This window comes from Protopterus annectens, chromosome 3.part1, assembly GCF_019279795.1.
Source record: "Protopterus annectens isolate FY-2018-M chromosome 3.part1, PAN1.0, whole genome shotgun sequence".
In the NCBI taxonomy this organism is placed as follows: domain Eukaryota; kingdom Metazoa; phylum Chordata; order Ceratodontiformes; family Protopteridae; genus Protopterus; species Protopterus annectens.
The window spans coordinates 1,656,095,090-1,656,111,777 of NC_056732.1; the positions used below are offsets into that span (position 1 = coordinate 1,656,095,090).

The 16,688-nt window shown below is 38.0% G+C and overlaps 1 protein-coding gene across 1 annotated transcript in view; it reads left to right on the top strand.

Moving 5' to 3' along the window:
- Positions 1 to 16,688, top strand: part of LOC122798602 (1-aminocyclopropane-1-carboxylate synthase-like protein 1) — a 2,974,588-nt gene that overhangs the window by 2,517,516 nt on the left and 440,384 nt on the right. Inside the window, exon 12 of the mRNA XM_044067677.1 lies at positions 9,686 to 9,828. Coding sequence (XP_043923612.1) covers positions 9,686 to 9,828 — 143 coding nt within the window. The remainder of the gene's footprint in view (positions 1 to 9,685; positions 9,829 to 16,688) is intronic.

Genomic DNA, 16,688 nt, shown 5'->3' on the forward strand with positions numbered 1-16,688 from the left:
GGCCATGTAGAGGCATTCTGTACCACGGAAGCAACATGGTGGTCAAAAGTCAGGTTGCTATCAACCTGGGTGCCCAAATCCCTCATGACTGATTGAGTGCTTTGGACGTTGTTATTAATGTGACAATTTGTAGGGATGTCATTCTCCCCAAAGGGGATGATGATGCATATTTTGGTGTTCAGCTTGAGGCGATGTTTCTGGCACCAGTCATTTGTCTGAATGAGACCCTCCAGGAGGATGTCCACATCACTAGGGGAATTAATAACAGTACCCAGCTTGCAGTGATCTGCAAACTTGGTCGGCCATAGCCCACAGGTTTTGGCCTGTATCTCAGAAAAGTATATCCCAAATAACAGAGGCTCCAAGACCGAACCCTGGAGTATGCCAGTTGTTACTGGTCTACTGCTTGAGGTGGCTTCCCCTATTTTGACTATGTGGGTTCTATCAGTGAGCCAGTTTGCTACCCATCTGGTAACATATGGATTGATGCCTAGTTGTTGGATTTATATATATTTATATATATTTGGTGGCCAGTGAATGCTATCATGGAGTTTGTGCCTTGTTGGTCTCCTGAGTGGCTGTTTTGTTGTTTTATGTTCAGCAGACAATTGGGCATCTCCCCATACCTGTATTACTCATTACAAATTGGATTTGGTCTCTAGGGGAAGAGCTTCCTTTGGTTCAGTGGTGTTCAGAGATATTCTTCTGTGAGTTCACCCAAGAATTTAGGTAGCTGGGGACTCTGCCCCATCTGTCATGGATAAAATGAAGATTGACAACATCAGATAAAGAAGTTATGTACTTAACATAACATTCCATCTCTGTTGTCTTAATTTATCCTTGACTCCCCCCTCCATCTCCTGCCCTTTAAAGATTTTTTGGTGGAGTGGATTATATATCCTTGAATTATTATGATTTTTCAAGCACAGTAGATATGGTTTCTGTCTGGGCTTCCTTTATGTGAGTGTGTATGTTTATATGCTTTTCTGCAAACTCAGTCTGAAGTAATTGTGAGAGAGGGATTGTGGGTAGAGGTGACTCTTGAGAGTTTTTGGCTGGCTTGAACTGTAATAATGGCTAAGTTAGTTCTGATATCAGAACCGAACCCATCTGTCAACCATAAATGAAGACAGACAACACAGATGGAACATTATGGTAAGTACATAACTTTTTTTTTTTTTTTTTTTTATCTCACAGCTACAAACCATTATGTTTAGGGAACCATATTTGTCTCCTCTCAAAGATCAAGTGTCCCTTATGCCCAGCCCATGCTTTCTCCTGAAAGTAGTTTTGCAATTGACTTCGAAGATGGCTCCACTGTGACCAGTAGCTTAACTTCACTTCTCCCAGTGTGAAAACAGAAACTGAGAAAAAGGAGTACTATTGAAACTGGGATTTTTTTTTCTGAGTAAAATTAATTTACTGAATAGGAAGCACATTGGATGACAGCAAAGAAGAAATTTGGGAATCCTGAAAGAAAATCAACCAGAACAGGTAAAGTGAAAAGAGTGTATAGGAAGGATTCTCCAGCTTTTCAACAAAAAGCAGTACAAGAGATGGCTTCCAGTAATTTAGATGAAAAAAATAAATCAAGTGTAGTCAGAGGTGATTAAAATAAATTAAACATTGAAGGAATATATCAACTCAAATAACAGAAGTCTGGAAAAAATAGAAGAAGCTTTATCTAGTTGTTCAGATGAACTGATAAAGCTGCAAAATAAGATGCTGAAATAAAGAAAAAGCTGTCTGAGTGTGAGACTTCCTAAGAACAGCTATTCTAAAAAATAGCATTTAGAAGAAACTGTTTTAAAAATTAGTATTTAGAAGAAAGAGATTGCAGAGAAAACCTGTCATTTTCTACTGTACCATAAAAACTGGAATTAACAGACTGTGTTAATGTTATAAAAGCACAAAAAAGCTACTGGACTGGTGTTTCACAGCAGGATTTGTTAATTGAAAGAGTACATTGAGTGTATGCTCCGAACCTGGCCATGAGAAGACAGCCAACACCTGTATTAGTAAAGACGTAATCACACCAGCAGAAAGAGTTAATCCTGGCAAAACTGTTGCAGAAAGGCCAAGTATTAAAAACTGGAGACAGCAGAATATATGTAGAAAATGATTATTCACCATACATCAGGCAGAAGAGAAATAATTTTATCCCAGCAGTCAGGGAATGTCGAGAGGCAGGTGTGAGATTCGAGCAGTTGTAGCCATCTTGTCATCTGAGTACTTTTTCCTGGAGCATCAGTCATTTTTTGATGCAGAATCGGCTAAGTAGGAAATAAAGTTTACCAACAGAAAGTGAGCCAGCAAGCGAAAGGAGACTAATCTTCTCATTCTTATGACAATAATTTCCATAGAGAGAGATTGCCAGTGAAACTTTGTCCAGTGTTCCAAACAAAATTGCTTGAAAGGCAGAAAACACTGCAGGAGTTGAAAAGAAAGACTCAGAAATTCCTTGGATTTGAATCAGAGTCTGGCACTGGGAGATGGAATGAACAGGAAAGACCAGTAACAATTGCATTTGTGAATAAATGGGAGGATATAAAGTATCTATTATTATATTTCTGAAATATGGTTTTGTAAGAAAAATGGCTGAAAAAGACTGGACTTTTGCTGACCTTGTTAAACTTGTAGGTGGATTGTAAAGCATCTACCACACTTTATGTTATTAATGTTTAGAAGGACACCAAGAGGGGATAAAAAAGTAACTAATTTACTTTTATTAGTATGTGTAATAAAACATTTAATGATACTAACTGCATGTTATATATAGTAAAGCGGTTTTGTATAGTGTGTAGTCAGGGGTATTTTAAATGGGGGGTCCTTTCAGTTATTGTTATATTTGTTAAAGATATTAAAGTAAACAAGTACTTTTTTTTAATTGTAAGAACTATAGGCTTTACAGCATAACAAGGGAAGAAAGGCTGGACAAAAGCAAGTTTAATGTTAATATGCTGTGATCTTGAGATGCTGGGGTGGGGGTGGCCTGTAAAAATGCACTGCTTATATTATATTATATGTAGTATTAAGATATTTTCTCTTAATTTTACAAAGGTAAATGTCTAAATTAATGCCTTTGGCTTAAGCTGTAAACAAGTGGGGTTTTTTTGTAAGGAAGTAGGCTTTAAAAATAAGAATGATGAAAGCCATGAACAATGATAAGTTTCTTACAACTGTAAAGATATTAGTTTTGTTTTATTTTCCATTAGCAGATGTTTAGTGGGACGCAAGAGGTCTGCAGCTGAAGGCAGCTGTACATTCTGTTATGAGTGAAATTTACAAAGATTCATTGCTGAGTCCTTAGAGATGAGCTGTCTGCACCTGCAAATAGTTAATCTGAGTTTTGAACATTCTTTGCTGATGGAAATGAAAATTTACAGTGTCAAGCAGTTCAGTGAAAAGTATTGTTTGAAATTACGGGAAGTTAATAAAAGATAGAAGCCTTCCTAACAGCCGTAATACTTGAATGCATTTAATAAAATAGTGTACATTTTATTTTTTTCTTTTATTTAAAGAAAGCCAATGCACTTTTTATTAGGGAAAACAGTTAATGTTTTCTGAAAGCATATAAGGTATTTTTTACATCTGGGAAGAGAACAGAGATAAGAAAAGAACAGACAGCAATCAGTGTAAGTGGGAATAGAGGCTATAGCATGCACGATAGGGTGGGTGACCTTAAGTTTAGGTTAAATAATGCCTGGTGATGCAGTTCTTGATTTGGGGAAATTGTTCCGGTCTGGAGGGTTTAACTTAATTTTTCAAGCTGTACATAGTTTTGCATGTTTTTATAAGTTAATAGGGGATGGGAATGTTTTGAAAATGTATTTATTTTTTTGTTTGTTTTGTTTGTGGGTTTTCATTAAAACAAAAAGTTTTAAAAAATGTGACATACGTCCAAATGGAGGTGAGAAGAAATAATTGTACAAAAGATCATTCTGACATGCATTAGTGTGTGCATGTAACATTTAGCTTACCAAACAGTGTGTGCATATAACACAGAAGTTGTAAATACACATTCAGAAAATACTGTCATGTATAATAGGTTGGAACACTTGCTTTTATCATAATATTTACCCTCTCCATAGTATGTTGGAATGTAAATGGCCTTGCAGTTATAGACAAAAAAGAAAGAGTATTGAATTATATTAAGAAATGCAGAGTGCAAATAGCAATGCTGCAGGGAATACATTTAGAAAGAAATGTCCATGTAAATTTGACAAAGAAAAGATTTCAGGATAGATAATATAGTATCAAAGATAAAGGGAAAAAAATGAGTAATTATACTAATAGGCATAGGGGATCCAGTAATGGTAGAAGAGGAAAAGAAAGACAGAAATGGTAAATTTGCAGTAGTAATGGACTATTGGCAAGGGAGGAGGATTAAGCTGGTTTGTATTTATATTCCACCAAAAACTGCTATGGAGCTTAAGAATTTTTTTTGTGAGAAACAAGCTTTCAGCAGGGAATAATACTTGTAGGTGGGAATGGAATTTGATTTCCAATATTAAGGCTGTATTAGGGGGACCTAGAAGGGAAAATATAGCTACCAAGGGTAGATTTCTGAAGAAAGTTATAAAAATATTTGGTATGGTAGATGTGAATTCAGTAGTAAGAACCCTGACAGAATTGACATAATATTCTGCAGGGTGCAATAACTGAGCTAGATTAGGTAGAACTTGTATTTCTCATGAACATTTGATTTATTTGAAAGCTTTGACACACATCCAGTAACTATTTCAGCTCATGCATCAATAAAAACTATGATAAAATGCAGGGTAGTGGAGTAAAAATATAACACTGGCTCTTTCCCACCTACCTGATAAAAAGAGAGGAATTTAAGGAATGGGTAGTGAAAATTATTCAAGCATTAAGTTACAGATAGTAAGTGAAGTTACAGATAGTAAGTGGGATAAAATGAAAATAGAGTTTAAAAACAGAGTAAAATAAAGGCGAAAGATATTTTTCGGAAGTAATAGGAATTACTTAGAAGAGCTGGCAAAGTTAAAGAATTGCAGAATAAGGGGAATCTGACTGAACAAGAAGAGTGCAAATATGAAATGTTGAAGAGAAACTAAGGGAGTATCTGGACGATACCCATGAGATTAGAAAGATTACTGTTAAGCAACTATTTTTGGTAATAACATTGCAGCACAAAAAGTTATAACACAACAACATAGCAGTAGGTAGAAAGAGTTGTTGATCTTCGGGAGCCTATAACAACAAAAATAACTGAGATCCTGTAGAGGTTTTAGAGATGTTTCAGAAATGTTATGAACTTTTGTATAAAGCACACAAATGTGGAAGTCATGAAAGAGAAAAAGCACAAATGGAAATATTTATGGAAGACTAGTTATGCCAAGGTTAGAGGCAGATGAGGTTCAACAACTAACAGTTAAGATGGGAGGAGATGAGATAAAAATGATTATGTATAATCAATCTCTAGGAAGGTTTCCATGAATAGATAGTATTCTTGTGGAAGTTTGGAATTTAGGAGACAAGAAAGTGATAATGATCTTGAAAATGTTATTTAACAGTATTTTAAAAAGCTAGGGAAGCACCAACATCTTGGAAGAAAGCTGTGGTGGCTGTATTACCTAAGGATGGTAAAGACCTGTCAGATCTAGCTTTATACAGGCCTGTTTCAATTTAAACTATGATTATAAAGTGTTTATGTGTATACTAGCTAAAAGAGTGGCAAAGATTTTTTCAAAATAGACCTATCAAATCCAGCTTCATATAGGCATATTTCAATTTAAACTGTGATTACAAAGTGTTTGTGTCTATACTAGCTAAAAGAGTGGCAAAGATTTTGCCAAAATTGATAACTGTGGATCAATGTGGTTTTGTATAGGGGAAGCAAACATTTGACAACATTAGTAGAACAGTGATGATCCAGAGGGAAGCAGAGTGTAGGAAGATACTGCTGTTGGTGGTGGGTCTTGATACAGAGAAAGTATTCGCCAGTGTAAGCTGGGATTTTATGAGTAGGCAATGGAACCATTTGTATTCCCTGATACAATAATAAGGTTAATTACGAAGGTATATGAAGGACTGCAGGCACAAATTAAAGTGGGAGGGTTCCTCTCTGATAAGTTGTGTTTGAACAAAGGAACCAGGCATGGGTGTCCTCTTTCCTGTTCGGTATTTGCTTTATATTCAGAGCCATTGGCAAAGAAAGTAAGGGACACAGACATGCAAGAATATAATTGGTATGGTAATCAAGAAAAGTTGTCTTTATTTGTGGATGTTATTTTGTACCTTATAAATCCAGAAAAGGAAATTTCAGTGTTGTGAAACATTCTAGGACAGTTTCGGGTCTTTTTGGAATATAAAATTAATGAAGATAAAATGAAGGCTATAGCCATAAATTAAGCACCCACACATGAATTGGTTCAACACTACCTATATTTATGAGGACACGATAAAATGAAGTATGTAGTGATATTGATTAAAAAGACTTCTGTTACGACAGCTAAGGCTATATGGGAATAGACTAAACAAAATATAATACAAAAACTGAGAAACTGTTTATGGATGTGTATGGATTGTAAAATCAAGCAGTGAAATGTTTTTTTAGACCCTTTCATTTTATATACAGGTCAGGCATATTTTTATCAACCAGAGAAGTTTTGGACAATAATTAAAAAAAAGAGTTGAATGATTTTCTCTTGGAGGGGAAGAGAGAAGGAGCTAAGTGGGGTACGTTGATCCTTCCTATAGAAAAAGGTGGTTTAGGATTACCTGATTTGAAGGGATATTTTAGAGCTACATAGTTAAGGTTCATATATGTGACACAATTAGAAGGTTATAATTCAAAGTGGAAAAGGATGATGAAGCATAGTGGAAGTTCAAGAAATAAAGAGAGAGTGGGATTTGAGGTGCAGATCCTTTAGGAGAACAAGAGCAGCCATGCAGAATATTATATTCATAAAGTAGCAGAAAATATTATAAGAAGCAAGCCAACACAAGACCACACACACACACACACACACACACACACACACACACACACACACACACACACACACACACACACATATATATATATATATATATATATATATATATATATATATATATATATATATATATATGGTTTTGCATTTGTGTGTGTGTGATTGTATTATGTATGATTGAACATACTTATTAATGTAAAGGGTAAACTAGCAACATTAGGAAGTTCGAAAGTACATAATACTGAATGCTGTAAATATTGAACTTAAAAAAGACGGAGAAAGGAACAATATTTCCTTTACTGATCTTTACACTAAGCCCCCCATAACATTAGCACCAAATTTGTCTGAGTAGCGACAGTGTTATGGGTAGATTTTTCTTTCTTTTTTTTAGTTAAGGTATAGGGTTAGGGTTATGGGAAAGGGCAGGGTTAGCGCCTATTACTAAGGTAGTGCATAGGTGTTTCACAAGACATACTCAGACACACAAACACACATTACCAACACTACATCTATCCCAATAACTAACCTCGATCGTAACCATAAAATACACACTGCCGCACACAAACATATAAAACCTATCCCCTCAACTATCCCTGACACTAACCCTAGCACTCAAATACATGCAGAAACACTCTCAACCCCACCAAACCCTAGTCACTTAACTCATTGAAATGTATTGTCGACATTTTGGACGTTTGGCTATCCATACTTTCGGCATTATACAGCACCCCTAGAATTTGCCTGTCAAACGTCTGTGTGTGTGTGTGTGTGTGTGCGTGTGTGTGTATATCTATACATATATATATATATAATTATATATACGCATGCATACACACACACACACACACACATATATATATATATATATATATATATATATATATATATATATATATGAGAACACTACTTAAACTCGAAAGTTTGAAATACCAGATTTCTAACTTTCAAGACCATATAGCCAAAACCCCAAACTACTGAAAGACCAGAAGTGGGAATTTCAAAATCCCGACTGTTGGGAGTTTGAGATTAGCGCTTCTGGTGTTGGGGTATGGTGGAAGGGCAGGTAAGTATTTCTGTTTAACTGTGTTGTTCAGCGGTTTAGTTTTAGTGTGTGTTTGTGTGTGTATGTTGTGAGTGTGATGTGTGTGTGCAAGGGGGATGTAGGCATGTGGTGCTGTATTTGTGTTTGTCTGTGTAGTGCAACCTTGGAGTTAGAATATTTAAGTAGAGGGTGTGTGGGGGGTGCAGGGGGGATTGCCTCCCTGCTTGTCTGTAGGTTAGATTTGTGTGTTTGTGTTTTGGGGGAAGGTGTGTGTATGTGTCTGTGTGTGTGGTGTATGTTGTGTGTAGTTTTCGGGAGTTTGAATTTGCGGTTTTGGTTTTTCGGTTTTGTAGTATTTCGGGTGTTTGGTCTTGGGATTTTGGGCATCGGTAGAGTGAGTGTTCGGTATTTAGTAGTGGATATATATATATATATATATATATATATATATATATATATATATATATGACTAGTGCGGTGTGGGTCATGCACATGATGTGCTGGCTGCTTCTGTAGACCAGAATATTTTTTGTGGAGAAAGTCAGTTATCAGTTGTCAGTTATCTGTCAGTTATTTGACTTCATCAAGGAAGATGCAGGTTTACTGTTCATGTTGGGCGCACAACAGCAGCAATTGATGTAACAGGGTAGCATCAAAACATAATGCAGTTTTTGCATGCTCTGTTGCCATATCTTTTGTTTACCAATTCCTCAGTGAGTAAGGTTGAAGTCGTAAAACAATGCATTTGGCATATTGCTGGCTACAAAAGATAAACCACATCCTGTTCTCACCTGCTTGCTGAGTAGTCAGAAGCAGTAACACCGACAGATGGTTAAAGGGGGAGGGAGAAACACTTAACAATGAATAACAAAGGGAGAAAAAACAGTATGGGCATTGGAGTGAGAAAGTATAGAACAATGAAGAGAAAGGTGCTCATAGCACAGCATGCAAGTGGTTCTTCCCCAAAAATGTTGAGTGGGGGTGGCTTAAAGATTATACATTTCCTACAGCAGTTCTCCATTTTTAGACTAATATACTAAGATTTATTTGTGACAGTTGATGAAGATGTTTTGGAAAATCAAAAAGTATGGTATGCATATCATTTTGTATGTTATTAAACTACTTTATTTGATAGATGTTTTGGGTCTATATTACGACGTCGAAACGCTGTAAAAGCGAATATCAAAAGGCCGACAAGTATTCAGCAAAATGCATTTTCGCAATTTGCTGAAAACTTGTCAGACAAACAAATACTTTCCCCGAAACGCTACAAAACTAATTTTACCAAAACCAAACCCATCCATGTGAGGGGCTTCATCCCCCCCACACCCCCCCTAACTACATATACCAACTCCAAGACCATGCTACAGTGGAGAAAAGGGCAAAATTGTGTCGTTGGCCAACTACATCATTGCCCTGTAAGAATTCAGCGAATCATGGAAATGGATTTCACTGACTACGCGTTGGCTTTTTGGTAGTCGCTGTTACGGCGTTTCAATGCCTTAATATAGACCTGATGTTTGGCATAGTCTCCTTTCAGGAACATTGCTTTTACTGTTTAGTAGCAATGCAGGAATGAGCTTTTATCTAGCTTTTTGAATTTGTTAGTGGTACAACTGTTAACAGTTAAGAAAATGAAAAATAATTAAAATTATCTGCATTTTGCATTTTTCTTCTGCAGACTGGATAAACTGTGTATATCTTGTTAAAAACAAAAAACGACTTGGAGAATCCTATCGTTTAATGTTTAATGGCCTTGCAGCTTTAGGAGTACCTGTTCTGAAAAGCTCTGCAGGACTATTTGTATGGGCTGACTTTAGAAAAGTAAGTTCTTTGGGTACTTATCAAATGGAAAACTGAACAGTTGAAACCCGTATCTCATTGCTGTCTGCCTTACTGTGCATGTCACACACAGATAAATTATACTACCAGCTGGTTACACTCTATGGCAGATCTTTTCCATATTATCCCATTGTGATCATCTATAACATTGAGAGAGTATTTGTTTTTCTGTCATAATGCTTTATTATTATTATTATTATTATTATTATTATTATTCAGACACCCCAAACAAAATTGTACTGTACCGACCATTCCTTCTCCATTCTTGCACACAAACTCTGGCAATCCCTTTTACCTCACATAAAAGAAATCTTCTCTTTCCCCATATTCAGAGCATAAATCAAAATCAAAAGACACATCCATAATATGAGTGTAAGTGCTTTTCCACTGAATGTATCACCTAACTTCTTCCTCACGAATAACTCTTCTACTTCGACCCTCTGTTCTCAACTGCCATTCCCTCTCATATTTACTTTTAAAATTAATTCACATTTGTTTTTTCTGTTCTGTTAATAATAATAATGACATATCATTTCAGTTGTCTATGGGATTCTCTACCTTGTATAGTTATTCCACGTTTGTGAAATTCTTCTGTTTTATTTTTTGTGAATTTCTGAGTTCACTGGGTTCATCATCATCATCTTCTTTCGGCTGTTCCCGTTAGGGGTCGCCACAGCAGATCACCTGTTTCCATTTCTTCCTGTCCTCTGTATCTTGCTCTGCCACACCAACCACCTGCATGTCCTCTCTCACCACATCCATAAATCTTATCTTAGGCCTTCCTCTTTTCCTGTTACCTGGTAGCTTCATCTTTAGCATCTTTTTCCCAATATACTCAGCATCGCTCCTCAGCACATGCCCAAACCAACGTAATCGTGTCTCTCTGGCTTTGTCTCCAAACCTCCCAACCTGGGCTGACCCTCTAATATACTTATTCCTAATCCAGTCCACCCTCGTCACACCCATTGCAAATTTTAACATCTTTAATTCTAACACATCCAGCTCAAACTCCTGCCTTTTTGTCAATGCCACTGTCTCCAACCCATATAACATAGCTGGTCTCACTACCCTTTTATAGACCTTCCCTTTCACTCTTACGGGTACTCGTCTGTCACAAATCACTCCTGACACTCTTCTCCACCCACTCCATCCTGCCTGTACTCTCTTCTTCACCTCTCTTCTACACTCACCGTTACTCTGAACTATTGACCCCAAGTATTTAAACTCATCCACCTTCGCCACCTGTACTCCTTGCATCCTCACCATTCCTCTATCCTCCCTCTCATTCACACACATATATTCTGTCTTATTCCTGCTGACCTTCATTCCTCTTCTCTCTAGAGCATATCTCCATCTCTCAGGGTCTCCTCCACCTGTTCCCTACTCTCACTACAGATCACAATGTCATCTGCAAACATTATAGTCCACGGGGACTCCTGTCTGATCTCATCTGTCAACCTGTCCATCACTATTGCAAATAAGAAAGGGCTCAGAGCTAATCCTTGATGTAACCCCACCTCCACCTTAAATGCATCCGTCACTCCCACTGCAGACCTCACCGCTGTCACACTACTCTCGTACATATCCTGTACCACTCAACTGTACCACTCTTATATACTTTTCTGACAATCCTGACTTCCTCATACAATACCACAACTCCTCTCTAGGCACCCTGTCATATGCTTTCTCTAAGTCTACAAAAACACAATGCAACTCCTTCTGACATTCTCTGTACTTTTCTATCAACACTCTCAGAGCAAACATCGCATCTGTAGTGCTCTTTCCCGGCATGAAACCATACTGCTGATCACTAATCATCACGTCCCTTCTTAATCTTGCTTCCACTACTCTTTCCCACAACTTCATGCTGTGACTGATCAATTTAATCCCTGTGTAGTTACTACAGCTCTGCACATCACCCTTATTCTTAAAAATCAGTACCAAAACACTTTTTCTCCATTCCTCAGGCATCCTCTCACTTTCCAAGGTTTCATTAAACAACTTTTAACTCCACTGCCATTTCACCTAAACACCTCCATGCTTCCACAGGTATGTCATCTGGGCCAACAGCCTTTCCATTCTTCATTCTCTTCATAGCTATCCTTACTTCCTCCTTGCTAATCCATTGTACTTAATGATTCACTATCCCTACATCATCCAACCTTCTCTCTCTCTCTCATTCTCTTCATGCATCAACCCCTCAAAGTACTCTTTCCATCTCCTCAACACACTCTCCTCGCGTGTGAGTATGCTTCCCTCATTATCCTTTATCACCTTTACCTGCTGCACATCTTTCCTAGCTCGGTCCCTCTGTCTAGCCAATCGGTACAGGTCCTTTTCTCCCTCCTTAGTGTCCAACCTTTCATACAACACTTCATATGCCTTATCCTTAGTTGTGTCTGCAAATTCTCTGTTGTGATCAGTGTACTGCTCTGATAACTAAGTAAATAAGTTATTATTTTGCATTTTGATAACTAGATGTTCCCACCAGAGTGTTCATGTTATTTTACAGTACAAAGTAGGACTTGGAGTACAAGAGAGTTAAGTCACTTTATGTGGGATACATATTACACAAGTGGTATCTGACTGGCTTCAGAAGCATCTGTAACTCACATCCCACGGGTGGGAGGTTGGCAAAATGGTTAAGGTGTTTACCTTGCAGACACAAGATACAGGGTTTGATTCTCACATGGGGTAATTGGCTAGGCTTAAAATGGCCCACAAGGGCAGTTAGCCTAGTACTAACCTATGAACCATCACTTTAACTGTTGTGTTGTCAACATGGTACCATTCATACTGTTGTTGGTATAGAGGCATGCATTATCATGTGAAGAAATAAGTATTCCTACTAATGTGGGTATCTTTCCTTCCTTCCTTTGTGCCTCTCTAGTGTCACAAACTCCTGGGTTTTGAGAGTTCAAGTCAGCATCCAAGCTTGCCTGTCTTTCCATTAGCAGTGAATAATAAAGGGCTGTCAATATATACCTGGTATTTATTTTTGTATTTATTGACATTTGATTACCGGGAAAGTCCAAAATGGTAATTTCCCATTTTCAGTGGAGGCCTGGAGAAAAAAGCTGTAAAGTATTACCAAACATTTTAGGAATAATAATTTTACAATTTTCAAAAATAATACAAAAGCATCTACAATTTTAATAATTATACCAACTTAGACATAATGTGAAAAACACGTTAGGAACATATACTACTTATATGACACTTACTTAATATATAGCGAAATTAAAGATAAGTTAGCATAATATAAACAGAACACTAGACAGAAGCAGACATAAGGTAAAAACAGATGACTGTGTATTTTTCTGTTTGTTGTATAATGCACTGCACTTCAGGCTGGTTGTTCATTATTTGTAAGGCATATGATCTAATTTTGTCTCTTCCATCCATCCTCAGTGAATGGGTTGCCATATTCATCCTTGGTTTGACATTGACCACTCTCAGTCTTTTGATCCAAGGCTCAGGTTCATCCTGTTACCCACAGTTCCCTCCTTGTAGTAAGTTACCTCAGATCTCATTTGTCACTCGTTTGCTTCAGAGGCAGATCTCCAGGTTCAGCACTTCTGGTAGAGCTAAGTGGTTTTGGTCTTGCTATGCTTTCTTTTTGGGGAGAGTTTAAATTATTTTTTCTTTACCTTAGTTTTGATAGTTTTTTTAGTAGTTATTGGGCTTACAGCAGTATTGCCTTTATTCTTACTATATTTATTGCTATTGCTAGTTTCTAGGCTTTATTTGGAAGCGTTTATGGCGGGGAAACCCTTGGGGTGTAAAAAATATGTAGCACATGGGCACAAAATCCCTAACCAAGATGCCAACACTAAATGTGTTTATTGTTTGGGACCATTGTATTTAAAGGAGGGCTGCTATACTTGTTTCTTTTGTGGACCCAGAGCCATAATGGAATGATGCAACAAGTTGGTGCTTAAGGGACTTCTGTCTGCTACAGCAGGAGAAGGTCACCCTTCACAGTCTTTTTCTTCTTCTTTCCCTTCAGTCAGAAAAGTGGTAGATACGGACAGATTAGATAAGACTGTTGTGAAGGGAAAAGAGAAAGAGCAGCCCAAAGAAAAACATAAGGACTCCTCCCTTAAAGTATTCCCGGAACGTTAGGTTCACTTCAGCCTGGTGCCAATGCTGCGTAAGTCGTTGGATCCAGCACCATCTACTGAGCCAAGCAGCTGCAGATCCTCTACTCATCTTTTCATGAATCCTGGTTCTTTGTGGAGCTGGTGAGCCTTAGGCTCAGGTCTCCTTTTCTGCAAAAGCAGTATTTTCATAGGACTTCTCTGCCCTCCTCCACGGTATCTTCCTTGAAGTCAATGTGGTCCTCCTGGAGCATCTCAGAAGCAGACACTGACAGAATGATGAGGACGCTATTGACATGCTAGATCCATTTGGGGGTTATACCGCATACGACCCCTGTCAGAGGCCTGGGGTTTGTCCCTTCTTACCCTGTGGATGTGACTTCTTCTCTGATCCGACCCTTGGACTTGGGTTGTTTGGATCTGAACAAGTCCTTGGGGTTTGCCTGTATTAGATCTTAAGGTTTGGACCTCATCATTGCCGACAGTATGTCTGACTCAGTCCACTCTCAGTGCCTCAAACTTCATTGGGTGCTGCAGCCAAGCTATTAGTGCTGGTCTGACATGGTTGAGGTTAACTCTGAAGTTGTTGGACCTTTCCTTTCCCCTTTGTGCCTTACTTCTAGATAGTTCAGCTTCTGCTTCTGAGCCAAGTTGAATGGGTTCTTGTGGTTAGCCCCGTCGGGACCCTTGGATCTGATTATTTATTATTTATTTATTTACATTTGTTGACCGGGAAAATCCGACTGGACACAAGTCCTTTTTCAGCGGAGGCCCGGGGAGAAAAGCTCCACAATAAAAACAACAATTAAAAACAACAATTAATTACAAGTTACAAGAAGAATAGGTAGGTTTTGTTTAACAATAGTAGTAAACAGTTATAGTTCAAAATGAAATTAAGTATTCAGTTAAATGATACAACACTTATATCATTGGTGCCATAAAGACTAGCAAGTATTTTAATAGCTGAGCTAGCAGCTATTACCCTTGAATAACAGTGGCTAAGATTACAGCTGAGATACAGGTTTACAAGCAATGTATCTGGCTACAATCCAAGGTAGCTAGAGGGGTGGAAGAAAGGGATTAGAGAGGTTGGGGTAGTGGCTTTGGGGCTTGTTTCAGCTTCAGATTTCAAGATCTTTGAGAGTCCTCTCTCACTCTAGAGAGCAGGCTTCCCTTCCCTGTTTGGATCTGCCCTTGCCCCACAAACCTCTTCAGGTCTGTGTTATGTCCCATCAGGACAGCCAGCCCATAGAAGTCTCAAGGCAGTTCACAGTGTGAACTCCCTTCTCCTTTGGAGTTTTCTCTATATCAGTCCTCTGGAGAGAGTTACCAGAAGCCTTCATGCAAGAGGAGGATTTGGACTCCCCAAAGGAGTCCCTTACAGAGGATACTAATTTTGATGAAGGGGATGGGGTCACACAACTCCCCCTTGTGCATGACCTCTTTGGTAAGATTCTTGAGCTTCTCAGGCAAAAACGGAGGTGGTCTACCAGTGCCTCCTCACAGGAGGAATCAGTATTCCTTGAGGCTTTTGGAGATAGGCCATTTACCGCTTGGGTTGTCCCTCCCACTGATGAATTAATTGACCTAGTATTGAGGTGGACATAGAAGGAACTGAAATTTTAGTATTGCCTGTGATGATGTGAGGTATTGCCAACTATGCCAGGAGAAGTAAGGCAGTGGATGCGTAACATATGCCAGCATAGCTAGCGGAGTTTTGTAAAGAATTTTATGTCATTTGTACATCAAACTAGATGCTTGTGTTGAAAATGTATTTGTAAAGGTGCTTGTGTTAAAAATGTACCTACAGTGGGTCCTGCTGGACAGAAAAAAATACACCAGTATGTCAGACTGTATTGTAACTGTTGAAATGAATATATTGTAACAGAGGACACTGGAAGAGAAGAGGTTAATCTCAGTCCAGCTAACTTTGAAAAGCAGTCTGAAATTAAATTTCCTGGTTTAGGCCATACAGATTATGTCTTACAGTTTTGACTGCAGCCAGAGACGAAATGTCTGTGAGAAGCCTGGCTAGTAGCTCTGTAGGAAGAGTGGAAGTGTTAAATTTATTTTACGTCTTCCAGCTGCTGTAACACATCTCAGCAAAGCTCTATGTGCCTGTGTATTATGACACACGTGCAAGATCCTGGCTTATGTTTCTAGCAAAGGAGGTAGTGTGGGAACTAGTCAGGCGACCAGATTGATGTTATTCTGTAACCAGCACTGAAATGATATTTAGATATTAGTGAGAGATGTCATTCAGCTCTCAACAGTCTATTTGTGAAACGTGACAAGGAAGAGCACTCACCCATATCATCTTGCCTTGCTCTAGTAAGTGAACTTGGGAACAGTAATTCTTTAATTAGTCAGGAAAATATGGTGAGATTAGTTAAGTATTGTTTTTCTGTATCTATGTGAACCTTTCCATCTGTGTTATTTTTAATATTTCCTGTGATTGAAACTCTGGTGTTTATTGTGGATAGATAATCAGTATTTTCATGTTCTTTTATTATTTATTATTAAATATATTTAAACATTTTCATTGTGGTTGGACCTTTTAGAGAATATGTTTACCTTTGAGAGTACTTATATTTATTTGGTGACAGTGTGGCCACTCATGTAAGCCTTGCTGTTTGGTTAACAGTACCATTGGTATTAGTATTAATTTCACACAGTATAATTGGATACCCTGTTAAGGGCCTTAAAGTAGTTGACTGGTGGCAGTGTAACTACCTTGCAATC